Genomic DNA, 15,791 nt, shown 5'->3' with positions numbered 1-15,791 from the left:
ATTGAACTCTGTAGCTGTTTTAAAGTGACCAATGACCTCATGGTAACATCCCTGAGCAGTTTCATTCCTGTCCTGTAGCTCAGTTCAGAAGGACGCCTGTATCTTTGATGTCTGGGTGGTTTAATACATCATCCACAGCATACATATTAACTTGACCACGCTTAAAGAGATTTTCAATGTCTGATTTGTTATAGTTACCCATCCACCAATCACTGCCCTTCTTTATGAGCCTTTCGAAAAGCCTTTGTATTTGAATCTGTGCTTGAAATTCAATACTTGACTGAGGGACCTTGCAGATGTTGTATGTATGGGAGACAGAAGAAGGGTTGGTCATTCAAAAATCATGTCAACCCCTATTATTTCATACAGAGTGAGTCCAAGTAACTTATTATGTGATTTGTTAAGCCCATTTTTACCCCTAAATGAATTTAGGCTTGCCTAAACAAAGGGTCTGAATACTTATGCAACTACTATATTTTAGTTATGAATGTTTTATTTAGCAAAACATATATAATAATAAACACAATAAAATGTGAAGAAATCAAAGGGGTCTGAATACTTTTGCAAACACATGATGATATAGCATTTATGATTTCATTTGTCATTTTGTAATAGAAAAATACACAGTAGTGATGAAGGGGAATCTTATTTTGTGTCTTCACGAGAGTGCTTTTGTGTATGAATGTAACACATTTTATTTATTTATTTTATTTAACCTTTATTTAACTAGGCAAGTCAGTTAAGAACAAATTCTTATTTACAATGACAGCCTACCAAAAGACAAAAGGCCTCCTGCGGGGACGGGGGCTTATTTAATAAATAAAATAAAAATACAGGACAAAACACACGTCACGACAAGAAAGACAACACAACACTACATAAAGAGAGACCTAAGACAACAACATAGCATGGCATTAACACATGACAACACAGCATGGTAGTAACACAACACGACAACAACATGGTATCAACACAATATGGCAGCAGCACAACATGGTTGCAGCACAAAACAAGGTACAAACATTACTGGGCACAGACAACAGCACAAAGGGCAAGAAGGTAGAGACAACAATACATCACGCAAAGCAGCCACAACTGTCAGTAAGAGTGTCCATGATTGAGTCTTTGAATGAAGAGATTGAGATAAAACTGTCCAGTTTGAGTGTTTGTTGCAGCTCGTTCCAGTTGCTAGCTGCATCGGACTGAAAAGAGGAGCGACCATAAGGGCTTTGTTTTATATGGGTTATGTATTCTTAACATCTTAAAATCAATTAACCCGTAACTCCTATAAGGATTAAATGCCTATACATAAATACTGACCTCTGGTAGAGTGATAGGCCTATGTTGAAAACCTGTTCCTATGATTGGCTGAGGGATCTTGTTTTGTATAACAGACAGGCCAAGGAACCAAGGGTCTCTCTGGAGACCAAGGAACTGTCTGCACTTAAAAACATGCTGACGTCTCAGGTTCCCCACGTTATGTGAATGTGCGAGTGTGTGGCTGTGTGTGTGCCTGTGTGCCCTTAAAGAGGGGGTATCCAATTGCAGGATAAAATTAGGCCAGCAAGGCCCTATACTGCTGACGGGGCTGGTAGGGCCAAATAAAGATCCTAGCGAGGACCATAGGAGTGCAGGGGGTTCTAGGAGAGCAGCGAGCAGCAAGAGGAAGCGAGTGGGGTGGGTTGTTTGCACAGCAATCAGCTGCCAAAATGGCCATCAAAGGTAAGGTGGTGTAAATATGTGACTTGGTCTTAGGTAGACTTGACCTTTGTGTATGGGCTGAGGTCTCCAGCTGGTTTGGGACCAGTGAGAGGGGCTCTACTACTGGGCAGGTGGAGAATTACAGGGCAGGAAGATTAATTCTGATCAGTTCTCTGATAGAGAGCTACAGTTGGTGGAGAGAGGGATAGACAACAAAAACAAAATGAGTTGCTGACAGAATGGTGTTTAGCAAGCCTCTTTCTTCTTATATGCCTGTGAGGAGTGATGACTCAGAGATTTAATCTGTTTTGGCCATGTTGGGGAATCATTATGGGCACAGCTGTTGGGTATTTAGGGTCAATGGTTGGGGATAGGAGGGAACTCGGCTCTATCTATGAAACATTCCTGGATGTTAGTTGTAATCAGATAATTACCTTCTAGATTTACACTGGTGTTAGTGAGCTCACTGGAAGTTTCAGCTGTCACCGAGACGACATGTCAGTTTCACTGCAGATCTGCTGTGCATTTGAACTCTCTACTGTCTAATGTATTGTGCAAGTGTGTGTGTGTGTGTGTGTGTGTGTGTGTGTGTGTGTGTGTGTGTGTGTGTGTGTGTGTGTGTGTGTGTGTGTGTGTGTGTGTGTGTGTGTGTGTGTGTGTGTGTGTGTGTGTGTGTGTGTGTGTGTGTGTGTCGCCTCACCACCCTATGAACTGATGTGTTGTGAACAAAACCATAAAGACAGTACATGGGTTTCTGTAATACTACATAAAGAGAGACCTAAGACAACAACATAGCAAGGCAGCAACACATGACAACACAGCATGGTAGCAACACAACATGACAACAACATGGTAGCAACACAACATGTTTGCAGCACAAAACATGGTACAAACATTATTGGGCACAGACAACAGCACGAAGGGCAAGAAGGTAGAGACAACAATATATCACGCAAAGCAACCACAACTGTCAGTAAGAGTGTCCATGATTGAGTCTTTGAATGAAGAGATTGAGATAAAACTGTCCAGTTTGAGTGTTTGTTGCAGCTCGTTCCAGTCACTAGTTGCAGCGAACTGAAAAGAGGAGCGACCCAGGGATGTGTGTGCTTTGGAGTCCTTTAGCAGAATGTGACTGACAGAATGGGTGTTGTTTGTGGAGGATGAGGGCTGCAGTAGATATCTCAGATAGGGGGGAGTGAGGCCTAAGAGGGTTTTATAAATAAGCTTCAACCAGTGGGTCTTGCAACAGGTATACAGAGATGACCAGTTTACAGAGGATTATAGAGTGCAGTGATGTGTCCTATAAGGAGCATTGGTGGCAAATCTGATGGCTGAAAGGTAAAGAACATCTAGCTGCTTGAGAGCACCCTTACCTGCCAATCTATAAATTATGTCTCCGTAATCTAGCATGGGTAGGATGGTCATCTGAATCAGGGTTAGTTTGGCAGCTGGGGTGAAAGAGGAGCGATTACGATAGAGGAAACCAAGTCTAGATTCAACTTTAGCCTGCAGCTTTGATATGTGCTGAGAGAAGGACAGTGTACTGTCTAGCCATATTCCCAAGTACTTGTATGAGGTGACTACCTCTAGCTCTAAACCCGCAGAGGTAGTAATCACACCTGTGGGGAGAGGGGCATTCTTCTTATGACCTTTGTTTTGGAGGTGTTCAGAACAAGGTTAAGGGTAGAGAACGCTTGTTGGACACTAAGAAAGCTTTGTTGTAGAGCATTTAACACAAAATCCGGGGTGGGGCCAGCTAAGTATAAGACTGTATCATCGGCATATAAATGGATGAGAGAGCTTCCTACTGCCTAAGCTATGTTGTTGATGTAAATTGAGAAGCGCGTGGGGCCTAGGATTAAGCCTTGGGGTACTCCCTTGGTGACAGACAGTGGCTGAGACAGCAGATTTTCTGACTTTATACACTGAACTCTTTGAGAGAGGTAGTTAGCAAACCAGGCCAAGACCCGTTAGAGACACCAATACTCCTTAGCCCATAAGGATGGAATGGTCTACCGTATCAAAAGCTTTGGCCAAGTCAATAAAATAGCAGCACAACATTGCTTAGAATCAAGAGCAATGGTGACATCATTGAGGACCTTTAAGGTTCCAGTGATTTCAAGGGTGCATCACTTTCAGGAAAACCAGCTCATTCTACGACTTGGATGAGAGCGAGCTATGGAATTCAAAAGGTTCTCATCTTCCCCGACTGCACCATGGAGGTGATGGAGCAACGGCGAACATTCCGAGATGTGATGCAGACCATGAGAGAGGCGGAGGTGAAATACAGCCTGCGATTTTTCCAGCCAAGCTACGTGTCCATCACAACGGCATGACAAGAGTCTTCGCCAAGTCCGAAGAGGCTTCAAGTTAGTGTCACGGATCCTCTGGTACTGCTGCTCATTCCGTTCACCAGCTCCGGAAGTCTACGTCATCAGCCTTCTAGGCGTCACTGAACTGGATTCACTACCACCAACCCCGGACTGTCTTGTCTCATTACGCACACCTGGTTCCCATTCCCCTTGATTAGTATGTTATATACTGTATGTGTCCTCTGTTCCCAATTGTCCTTGTCGGTTATTGTTACCATCTCCGTTGGTCCTGTGCGGTTGTATCGACTTCCATGTTACGTGTTATTGTGGACATCCATGTCCCGTGTATTATTTAGAGGTTTACACCTTCATCTTTTGTTTGGGTGGAGAAAATTTAACCCCCTATTACGTATTCCTGCGCTTGACTCCTATCATAATACAGCGTGACAGTTACGTATCAAAACTACAGCAAACCCTCTGAAAAGGTTCAAACTTGCCACACATTTCTGGGATATTGACTGAGCAAACTGTGGATTTTATGTTCATTCATAAATGGTATCGTATTCATTTGTTTTCCAGCAACCGCGAAGAGCGCTGTTAAGTCTGACTGTTAGCTTGCTAGCATAATATTGGGTCTGTTCTAGCCATCATGCCCGGCGGTCTTAATTTACAGTGGGGAAGGCGGGTTTCTCTGGGTTCTTTTACTGTGTTTTGTTTTTGTTTTCTGCTGCCAGACAAGTTTTATTTGAATTCGTACATGTTTAAGAAGTTTTATTTGAAATGCCCTTGGATATAAATGCCAGGAAACGATCATGGGAATCAGTCAGATGTTAAAGGTGGAATGTGCACGGTCTCGGGCACACGTGCAAAAGGGGTATGGTATTTAAGCACTTGAAATCACTTGGTGCTAACATAATTTTCCAACTGGATTTCTCGAGTTTATCAATCACCCTTCTCTTCCAAGGCTAGAGCTGTTGCTATTCTCTTTCGTAAAAACATCCCTTTTCAACTCTCGTCCATGTCTACAGACCAACACGGTAGGTACATCATAGTATCATGGAACATTAACTCTTTCCCTATCACCCTATTGAACGTCTATGGCCTAAAAATTGATGACCCACATTTATTTCGTAATGTTTTTGATTTACTCCCAGATCTTAGTACCATTGATCTAATAATCGGAGGCGATTTTAATTGTTACCTTGACCCGTATCTTGACAGACTGTCTACACCTACTCCACCAAATATCACCTCTGTCCAGGTTCTAAATAATCTAATCAAATCCAGGAATCTAGTGGACATCTGGAAACTGCAACATCCCACAGACAAAGACTACTCATTCTACTCTCATGTTCACAAGTCTTATTCTAGAACTGACTACTTCGATATATTCCAAATTGATACCCAATGTGCTCAATTCGAAATACCATAGCATCTAAGTGATCACATTCCAATTATTTTGATTGACTGCATGACAGCCAAGTTGAATGAGTTCCTCAAGACTAATGACACAGGTATCTGATTCTACACTATGGGAAACTTTTAAAGTGGTTATGAGAGGTCATATTATTCATGAGTCTGCCATAAATAAGAGAATAGCATTTGACTGGATAAGATCTTTTTTAAAACTCCCCGCTTTGGAGGAGACAATCAGAACATCACCCTCTCAGGTTGACTACAACAATATTTTGAAATTAAAATATGAAAACAATTACATTCTTGGTTCAATCAAATTTCATCAAATATATTTATAAAGCCCTTCTTACATCAGCTGATGTCACAAAGTGCTGTACAGAAACCTAGCGTAAAACCCCAAACAGCAAGCAATGCAGGTGTAGAAGCACGGTGACCTGGTTCCCAGGTCAGTAATCTCCTATTAAAGCTGAGACAAAAACTATTTGAACTAGGGGACAAACCGGAAAGGTTGCTGGCTAGACAACTAAAGGGTGCATAGCAAATAGAGCAACCGTAAAATCCGGTCTGAGGCGGGCACCTTGCTGACAGATCCTAAAGAGATAAACAACTGCTTCAAAGAATTTTACTCAGCTATATTCTTCCAGATCCGATGCTTCCAGTTCTGATTTATCAGCCTTATTTGATTCCATCAGCCTGCCAAAACTTCATGATGGCGGCAAAAAAATTATTGAAGAGTTTCACAACAGAGGAAATAATCGAGGCAATAAAAGCTTTCCCACCTGGAAAGGCTGCTGGCCCTGATGGTTTCAGCTGTGAATTGTATAAAACATTCAGTGAAGCTTTCGCTCAGCTCTTACTCAGTATGATCACTGATTCAACAGAAAATAAGATTTTGCCGAAATCATTGTATGAAGCCAATATTTGCCTTATGTTAAATAAAGGCAGAGAGGTAACAGATCCTGCAAAATATAGACCGATAGCATTGCTTAATTTCGACCAAAGTGCTTGCTAATATGTTGAACAAACATGTAACAATCATTATTCGTCCGGATCAGACAGGGTTTATCTCCGGCAGGTTCTTTTTTTCTAATGTGCGCAGGCTGCTTAACAGTCTATATGGAAATCATGAGAAAGGCTCCAAGGCGGCTATTATATCGCTAGATGCTCAAAAGGCGTTTGACCAAATAGAATGGTCATACATGTTCAAGCAATCAGTAGGTTTGGATTTGGCGACTCATTTATCGTCTGGGTCAAAATGCTTTATGCCTGTCCAACAACCTCTATTCTCACCAACAGAGACAAATCCAGTCCCTTTGGGCTACCCACTCAGTCCTCCACTCTTCGCTGTCGCCCTTGAACCCATAGCGATACAAATAAGGGATCATCCTAATATCCAAGATCTTAAAGTTAAAGTAGGAAACATAGAAAGCCGCATTTCGTTATGCGCAGACGGTGTGCTTCCATACCTCTCGGACCCAGTAGCATCTGTCTCTAACCTACTAGACTTAATCAATTCATTTGGCAAACTATCTTGCTATTCAATAAATTGGGAGAAAGCATCTCATGTGTATCTCAGATAATATTACAGCAAGTGAGCTAGAGAGGATACCATTTAAAGTGGTGCATGACCACTTAACTTACCTGGTACTAAAAATACCTAGAAATCCAAAGCTCATCTTCAAGCTTAAATAAGTGAGCAGGTTGCAAAGCTAAAACAAAAAATAGAGAGTTGGATAATATTTCCTCTTTCTATGACGGGGTACATTAATGCCATAAAATGTTTTTCTCTTCCCAGGTTCCTTTAGCTTAGCCAGAATCTTCAAATGTTTCTTACCTCTTCATTTTTTAAGACATTAGACTCGCCAATCTTGCCATTTGTCTGGGGTTACAAAAACCATACTATTTGTAATGCTCACTTGGAAAAGCCCAAGGAAACTGGCCTACCCATCTTTAAGCATTAACTTACTGGGAACTGTGTTTTCCTGATAAGTTGGGCACGGATGTCCCCCTGTGGCAAAATATGGAAGTCAAGTCTGTAACATTCCTTTCTTCCAGCCTTGCTTTTCTCTAAAGCAGAGTGCCCAAACAAACTGAGAGGCAACAACTTTGTTTTAAAAAAATTATTGAAAAGTTCTAAACCAGATTAAGCATGTTTATAAGGTGCCTGATACCTCTGTATACACCCTGATATTCTTTAATAATTATTTTGTTCCATCTCGGTCTGATAAGGTGTTTGTTGAATGGAGGGAGAAGGGTCTGACCACATTGAAGATTTATACATAGATAAGCAATTAGTATCATTCATCAACATGTTTCAAGCAGACTACCATAGTCCCTGTGCCCAAGAACACTAAGGTAACCTGTCTAAATGACTACCGACCCGTAGCACTCATGTCTGTAGCCATGAAGTGCTTTGAAAGGCTGGTCATGGCTCACATCAACACCATCATCCCAGAAACCCTAGACCCACTCCAATTTGCATACCGCACTAACATATCCACAGATGATGCAATCTCTATTGCACTCCACACTGCCCTTTCCCACCTGGACAAAAGGAACACCTGTGTGAGAATGCTATTCATTGACTACAGCTTAGTGTTCAACACCATAGTGCCGTCAAAGCTCATCACTAAGCTAAGGACCCTGGGACTAAACACCTCCCTCTGCAACTGGATCCTGGACTTCCTGACGGGCCGCCCCCAGGTGGTAAGGGTAGGTACCAACATATCTGCCACGCTGATCCTCAACACAGGGGCCCCTCAGGGGTAAGTGCTCAGTCACTTCCTGTACTCCCTGTTCACTCATGACTGCACGGCCAGGCACGACTTCAACACCATCATTAAGTTTGCCGATGACACAACAGTGGTAGGCTTGATCACCGACAACAACGAGACAGCCTATAGGGAGGAGGTCAGAGACCTGGCCGTGTGGTGCCAGGACAACAACATCTCCGTCAACGTGATCAAGACAAATGAGATAATTGTGGACTACAGGAAAAGGAGGACAGAGCACGCCCCCAATCTCATCGACGGGGCCATAGTGGAGCAGGTTGAGAGCTTCAAGTTCCTTGGTGTCCAATCACTAACAAACTAACATGGTGCAAGCACACCAAGACAGTCGTGAAGAGGGCATGACAAAACCTATTCCCCCTAAGGACACTGAAAAGATTTGGCATGTGTCCTCAGATCCTCAAAAGATTCTACAGCTGCACCATCGAGAGCATCCTGACTGGTTGGCAACTGCTCGGGAGGTGCGAACGGCCCAGTACATCACTGGGGCCAAACAGCCATCCAGGACCTCTATACCAGGCGGTGTCAGAGGAAGGCCCTAAAAATTGTCAAAGACTCCAACCACCCGAATCAAAGACTGTTCTCTCTGCTACCGCACGGCAAGCGGTACCGGAGCGCCAAGTCTAGGTCCAAGAGGCTTTTAAACAGCTTCTACCCCCAAGCCATAAGACTCATGAACATCAAGTCAAAAGGCCACCCAGACTATTTGCAGTACCCCCCCATCCCCTCTTTACACCACTGCTACTCTCTTTTGTCATCTATGCATAGTCACTTTAATAACTCTACCTACATGTACATACTACCTCAACTAACCGGTGCCCCCGCACATTGACTCTGTATTGATACCCCCCTGTATATAGTCTCGCTATTGTTATTTTACTGCTGCTCTTTAATTACTTGTTACTTTTATCTCTTATTCTTTTTCATATATTGTTTAAACTGCATTGTTGGCTAGGGGCTTCACGGAAACATGGCTCACTCAAGACACGCTATCGGAGTCGGTACAGCCAGCTGGTTTCTTCACGCATTGCGTCGACAGAAACAAGCATCTTTCTGGTAAGAAGAAGGGCAGGGGGTATGCCTTATGATTAACGAGACGTGGTGTGATCATAACATCATACAGGAACTCATGTCCTTCTGTTCACCTGACTTAGAATTCCTCACAATCAAATGTCGACCGCATTATCTACCAAGAGAATTATCTTCGATTATAATCACAACCGCATATATTCCCCCCAAGCAGACACATCGATGGCCCTGAACGAACTTCATTTGACTCTATGTAAAATGGAAACCACATATCCCGAGGCTGCATTCATTGTAGCTGGGGATTTTAACAAGGCTAATCTGAAAACAAGACTCCCTAAATTCTATCAGCATATCGATTGTGCAACCAGGGCTGGTAAAACCCTGGATCATTGTTATTCTAACTTCTGCGACGCATATAAGGCCCTCCGCCGCCCTCCTTTCGGGAAAATCTGACCACGACTCCATTTTGTTGCTCCCAGCCTATAGACAGAAACTAAAACAGGAAGCTCCCGTGCTCAGGTCTGTTCAACACTGGTCCGACCAATCTGATTCCACTCTTCAAGATTGCTTCGATCACGTGGACTGGGATATGTTCCGCATTGCGTCAAACAACAACATTGACGAATACGCTGATTCGGTGAGCGAGTTAATTAGCAAGTGCATCGGCGATGTCGTACCCACAGCAACTATTAAAACATTCCCCAAACCAGAAACCGTGTATTGATGGCAGCATTCGCGCGATACTGAAAGCGCGAACCACTGCTTTTAATCAGAGCAAGGTGACCGGAAACATGACCGAATACAAACAGTGTAGCTATTCCCTCCGCAAGGCAATCAAACAAGCTAAGCGTCAGTATAGAGACAAAGTAGAGTCGCAATTCAATGGCTCAGACACGAGAGGTATGTGGCAGGGTCTACAGTCAATCACGGATTACAAAAGAAAACCAGCTCCGTCGTGGACCACGATGTCTTGCTCCCAGACAGACTAAACAACTTCTTTGCTCGCTTTGAGGACAATACAGTGCCACTGACACGGCCCGCTACCAAAACCTACAGACTCTCCTTCACTGCAGCCGACGTGAGTAAAACATTTAAACGTGTTAACCCTCGCAAGGCTGCCGGCCCAGACGGCATCCCCAGCCGCGTCCTCAGAGCATGCGCAGACCAGCTGGCTGGTGTGTTTACGGACATATTCAATCAATCCTTATCCCAGTCTGCTGTTCCCACATGCTTCAAGAGGGCCACCATTGTTCCTGTTCCCAAGAAAGCTAAGGTAACTGAGCTAAACGACTACCGCCCCGTAGCACTCACTTCCGTCATCATGAAGTGCTTTGAGAGACTAGTCAAGGACCATATCACCTCCACCCTACCTGACACCCTAGACCCACTCCAATTTGCTCACCGCCCCAATAGGTCCACAGACGACGCAATCGCAACCACACTGCACACTGCCCTAACCCATCTGGACAAGAGGAATACCTATGTGAGAATGCTGTTCATCGACTACAGCTCAGCATTTAACACCATAGTAAACTCCAAACTCGTCATCAAGCTCGAGACCCTGGGTCTCGACCCCGCCCTGTGCAACTGGGTACTGGACTTCCTGACGGGCCGCCCCCAGGTGGTGAGGGTAGGTAACAACATCTCCACCCCGCTGATCCTCAACACTGGGGCCCCGCAAGGGTGCGTTCTGAGCCCTCTCCTGTACTCCCTGTTCACCCACGACTGCGTGGCCATGCACGCATCCAACTCAATCATCAAGTTTGCAGACGACACTACAGTGGCAGGCTTGATTACCAACAACGACGAGACGGCCTACAGGAAGGAGGTGAGGGCCCTTGGAGTGTGGTGTCAGGAAAATAACCTCACACTCAACGTCAACAAAACAAAGGAGATGATCGTGGACTTCAGGAAACAGCAGAGGGAGCACCCCCCTATCCACATCGACGGGACAGTAGTGGTCCACTCACACAGACAGTGTGGTGAAGAAGGCGCAGCAGCGCCTCTTCAACCTCAGGAGGCTGAAGAAATTCGGCTTGTCACCAAAAGCACTCACAAACTTTTACAGATGCACAATCGAGAGCCTCCTGTCGGGCTGTATCACCGCCTGGTACGGCAACTGCTCCGCCCACAACCGTAAGGCTCTCCAGAGGGTAGTGAGGTCTGCACAACGCATCACCGGGGGCAAACTACCTGCCCTCCAGGACACCTACACCACCCGATATCACAGGAAGGCCATAAAGATCATCAAGGACAACAACCACCCGAGCCACTCCCTATTCACCCCGCTATCATCCAGAAGGCGAGGTCAGTACAGGTGCATCAAAGCAGGGACCGAGAGACTGAAAAACAGCTTATATCTCAAGGCCATCAGACTGTTAAACAGCCACCACTAACATTGAGTGGCTGCTGCCAACATACTGACTCAACTCCAGCCACTTTAATAATGTAAACATTTATGTAAAAAATGTATCACTAGCCACTTTAAACAATGCCACTTCATATAATGTTTACATACCCTACATTACTCATCTCATATGTATATACTGTACTCTATACCATCTACTGCATCTTGCCTATGCCGTTCTGTACCATCACTCATTCATATATTTTTATGTACATATTCTTTAATTTCTTACACTTGTGTGTATAAGGTAGTTGTTGTGAAATTGTTAGGTTCGATTACTCGTTGGTTATTACTGCATTGTCGAAACTAGAAGCACAAGCATTTTGCTACACTCGCATTAACATCTGCTAACCATGTGTATGTGACAAATAAAATTTGATTTGAAGTAAGCATTTCACTGTTCACCTGTTGTTTTCGGCGCATGTGACTAATAACATTTTATTTGAATTAAATAATACATTCAAACTCTTCCATTCATTTTTTTCCGTTATTTACAAGTCAGACACTATATCAAAGGGAAAATTCAAAATGTTGACACCCTCCCTGTACAACATCATTTTTATGATTTGCTACAGCGCCCTCCCAACTCAAAACACCTCATCTCAGTTAGTCTCCTTTTTTCCAACTATACAGAGGCTTTTACTAGTCATTTCAAGGAGACCTGGGGTAAAGAGTTAAATATTGAGATCTCAGATGATCTATGGGGAGAAGCCCTTTCTAGAATTCACTCCTGTTCCATCAATACCAGATATCAATTGATACAATACAAAGTCATGCATAGACTTCATTACTCCAAAACCAAATTGCATAGACTTTACCCCCAGGTCTCCCCGATGTGTGACAAATGTAAAGCCTCAGAGGGTTCATTTTAACTAATCTTTTTTGGCTCTACCCCCTACTCAATAATTTTTGGAGAAACATCTTTGGTATTCAAAGGTAAATGAGAGGGCCATTGAACCTGACCCAGAACTTTCTCTCTTTGGCTGCTCAGGGTCTGTTCTAAGATTGTCCTATGAGGAACAACAGGCTCTGATGTTTGGAATGGTGGCTGCAAAAAAAATTATCCTCACAGAATGGAAGTCACCCAAACCCCCTTGATTCCGTAGATGGCTAGCAGAAATGACTAACAACATTAACCTGGAAAATATTTAAAAAAAAATCAGGACTAACTCCTCTTTTCAAGATCTGGGGTCTGTTTCAGAGACTGATTGTGAACACTGAATTGGAACATTTACTGTTGTTGTAACTGTCATTGTTGCTCTATTCTTGTCCCATGTCTTGCTTAAGCAATACTTAATTTCATATGTGTGGCAGCTGTTTAAAAAAATTGTATTTGTGTGTTTGTTTTGTACTAAACTGCAAAAGAAAATCCTTTAAAATATAATATGCAAAATAAACACACAAAACACATTAAACATCTAAGATAGACTACTTCTCTTTCTATGTATCTCTGTACACAACTCTATATTAAGCGCGGTTTGAATTCCTCCGGCTCTTTTCCTCAGATGAGGTGAGCTCCACTGCTCTCCCAAAATCGCTCACCCAGATCAGTTGGAGCACCAGTCCTGATATCCACACTTATTCATCTCTACGACTCATCTATCTCTCCCTCCCATTCACTTATTGTCTTCCACCACTTATTAATGAATTAATAAATAATGGACTTAATTATCTATACCCGCTCCATCCTCTCACTGTCTCTTTGCAGTAATGGACCTGATCTACTGGCGGGATGTGGGGAAGACAGGGCTGGTGGTCACAGGGCTGGTGATAGGCCTGGCTAGCCTGTTCCAGCTCAGTTCCGTCACCATGCTGTCCTACCTGTGTATCTCCATCATGTGTCTCACCTTCCCCCTACGCCTCTACTACAAACTCCTAGAGCTGATACGGAAGATCCCTGAAGGAGTGCACCCCTTTCAGTAAGCACAGTTTACAGCAGTTACGATGCTGTAGTTTAGAGAAACATGCTTCAACCTCAATATGTAATCATTGGAGCATGAAAAACCAACAGTCATCTGTGAATGGCTCTGTGCATCTGTTGGTAGAACATTCTTCTTGAAACTAGGTATTTGTTTGATGATGTGTTTGTGCGTGTGTCTGTGTGTGTGTGCGTGCGTGTGTGTGGTACCAGGTCTTATATAGGAGACGACAGCTCTCTGACAGATGAGGAGACTGTGTTGGTGGTGGAGGAGGTGGTGCTAATGATTGCCTTCGCCGTCACAGAGATCAAACGCCTGCTCTTCATCGACAGCATCATGGACTCCATCAAGGTCAGGGGCCAGTACCAATGTCCCTCAGAAAACTAAGAGAAAATTCAGTGTACTATACCGTAATGAGGTCTCTTCACAGTCCCTAAGTCCAGAACAGACTATGGAAGGCGCACAGTACTACATAGAGCCATGACTACATGGAACTCTATTCCACATCAAGTAACTCATGCAAGCAGTAAAATTAGATTAAAAAAAGAGATAAAAATACACCTTATGGAACAGCGGAGACTGTGAAGCAACACAAACATAGGCACAGACACATGCATACACAGAAACAATAACATACACACACCTACACATGGATTTTGTGTTGTAAATATGTGGTAGTCGTGTAGTGGCCTGAGGGAACACACTTAATGTGTTGTGAAATCTGTTGTGAATGTATTGTAATGTTTTAAAAATTCTATAACTGCCTTAATTTAGCTGGAACCCAGGAAGAGTAGCTGCTGCCTTTTTCCATAAAAAATACAAATACAAATGTGTGTGGGGACTGGGGAGGAAGGTAGAAGTCAAAGTCACATAATCACCAGCACTTGAATCAGACAACATAACTGGTTCTCCTGAGCTCTTACATCAGTAACATTAAACAATACATCAACAAAACATAATCATTGCTTCATAAGCTCACATGCTATCGCTTCTGTTGCCAAACAATGCCAATCTAAAAAGCTGTTGCTCTGTTTTCAGTTTGTGGTGCTGCTGTACGTGTTGACCTATATGGGCATCACGACCAATGGTCTGACCCTGGTGATAGTTGGTGAGACCCTACTGATCCACTCAACACCTGTCTATCTGACTGTCTTACACCACACTGTCCTACAGAATCATCCTCATACATCTGATAATTATGCCCTAATAAGTCCTGTTTCATTCAACTGCTCTGATCTGTAAATAATAACGTAAACATAGTTTGTTGATCTGATTTCTTTCTCTGTCTCTTTCGCAGGTGTCATCTGTGTTTTCTCTCTTCCTCTGTTCTACAAACAAATGCAGGTGAGGCAGTGAGCTCCTGTTGTTCATAGACTATTTGTTGAGAGATTATTATAATGTAATCCACATAACAGCAGCAAAGGACTGTGTCTAATCTACACGTGTTTGGATGACAGGGGCGAATGAAAAGGATTAGCAAAGCGGTCAGAGGCCTCCTGAGGAAAATCAAAAACTTGTAAGTGCTGCACAAGCCTGTTCAAATGACTGATATGACTGTTCTAATTTTTTATATAGCTAAGTTTATCACTAAACCCTACAGGGACATTTAATATCCTGTTCTAGAACATTCATGTCACAATAACCCAACAAACCTTTGCTAGCCACATTACAAATATCTCTTAATGTATGTCATTTTTGACGCAATTTAAAAAACACTGACTTCCCCGTTTTGAAAGGATCCCTTTTGTCTTTGCAGGTTTAAGATGTTGTACAGTAAACTGAGACCCTCTCCTGCGACTACACCTGCCACAATCCCCACTCCCACCCCGGCCCCAAAACACAAACACAAGTCAAAGTGATGAGACAGAGAAAGGGGGATCTATGGGAAAAGAGGGGGGTCACTCATACTTCTTATCTTATCATGCCACCTGGGATCAGGGGCTGGGCAACTCTGACGAGGGGAGTTGGGGTACAAGGGGGGGGGGGGGGGGGGTGTATTTGGGAGGCTACTGGTGCTTTTATATTTCCATTTTCTCATTGTGGTGTCTGTGAATGGAAGCAAGATTTCAAATCCAGTGTTTGGTCTTGGTACATATAGGCCTACTGAAGATTTTTCGTCACAAATCTTGTTCTCGAGGCACAAGCTGACAGCCACAATGTCATAAAATCAGATTTTAAACCTAATCTTAACCACACTGCTAACCCTAATGCCTAACCC

At 43.4% G+C, this 15,791-nt stretch overlaps 1 protein-coding gene across 1 annotated transcript; it reads left to right on the top strand.

Annotated features, from left to right (window-relative positions):
- The first annotated feature begins 1,623 nt into the window (after window positions 1–1,623).
- LOC139534454 (reticulon-1-A-like) lies at window positions 1,624–15,554 on the top strand. Its single transcript, XM_071333620.1, has 7 exons — window positions 1,624–1,722; window positions 13,363–13,573; window positions 13,786–13,924; window positions 14,612–14,681; window positions 14,871–14,917; window positions 15,031–15,089; window positions 15,330–15,554. The coding sequence occupies exons 1-7, from the start codon at window positions 1,710–1,712 to the stop codon at window positions 15,430–15,432; spliced, it is 642 nt and encodes a 213-aa protein (XP_071189721.1). The 5' UTR covers window positions 1,624–1,709; the 3' UTR covers window positions 15,433–15,554.
- Window positions 15,555–15,791: the final 237 nt, after the last annotated feature.

The sequence above is a fragment of the Salvelinus alpinus genome, chromosome 1 (assembly GCF_045679555.1).
Source record: "Salvelinus alpinus chromosome 1, SLU_Salpinus.1, whole genome shotgun sequence".
Taxonomy (NCBI): Eukaryota; Metazoa; Chordata; class Actinopteri; order Salmoniformes; family Salmonidae; genus Salvelinus; species Salvelinus alpinus.
This window is presented reverse-complemented; position numbering and strand designations above follow the sequence as displayed.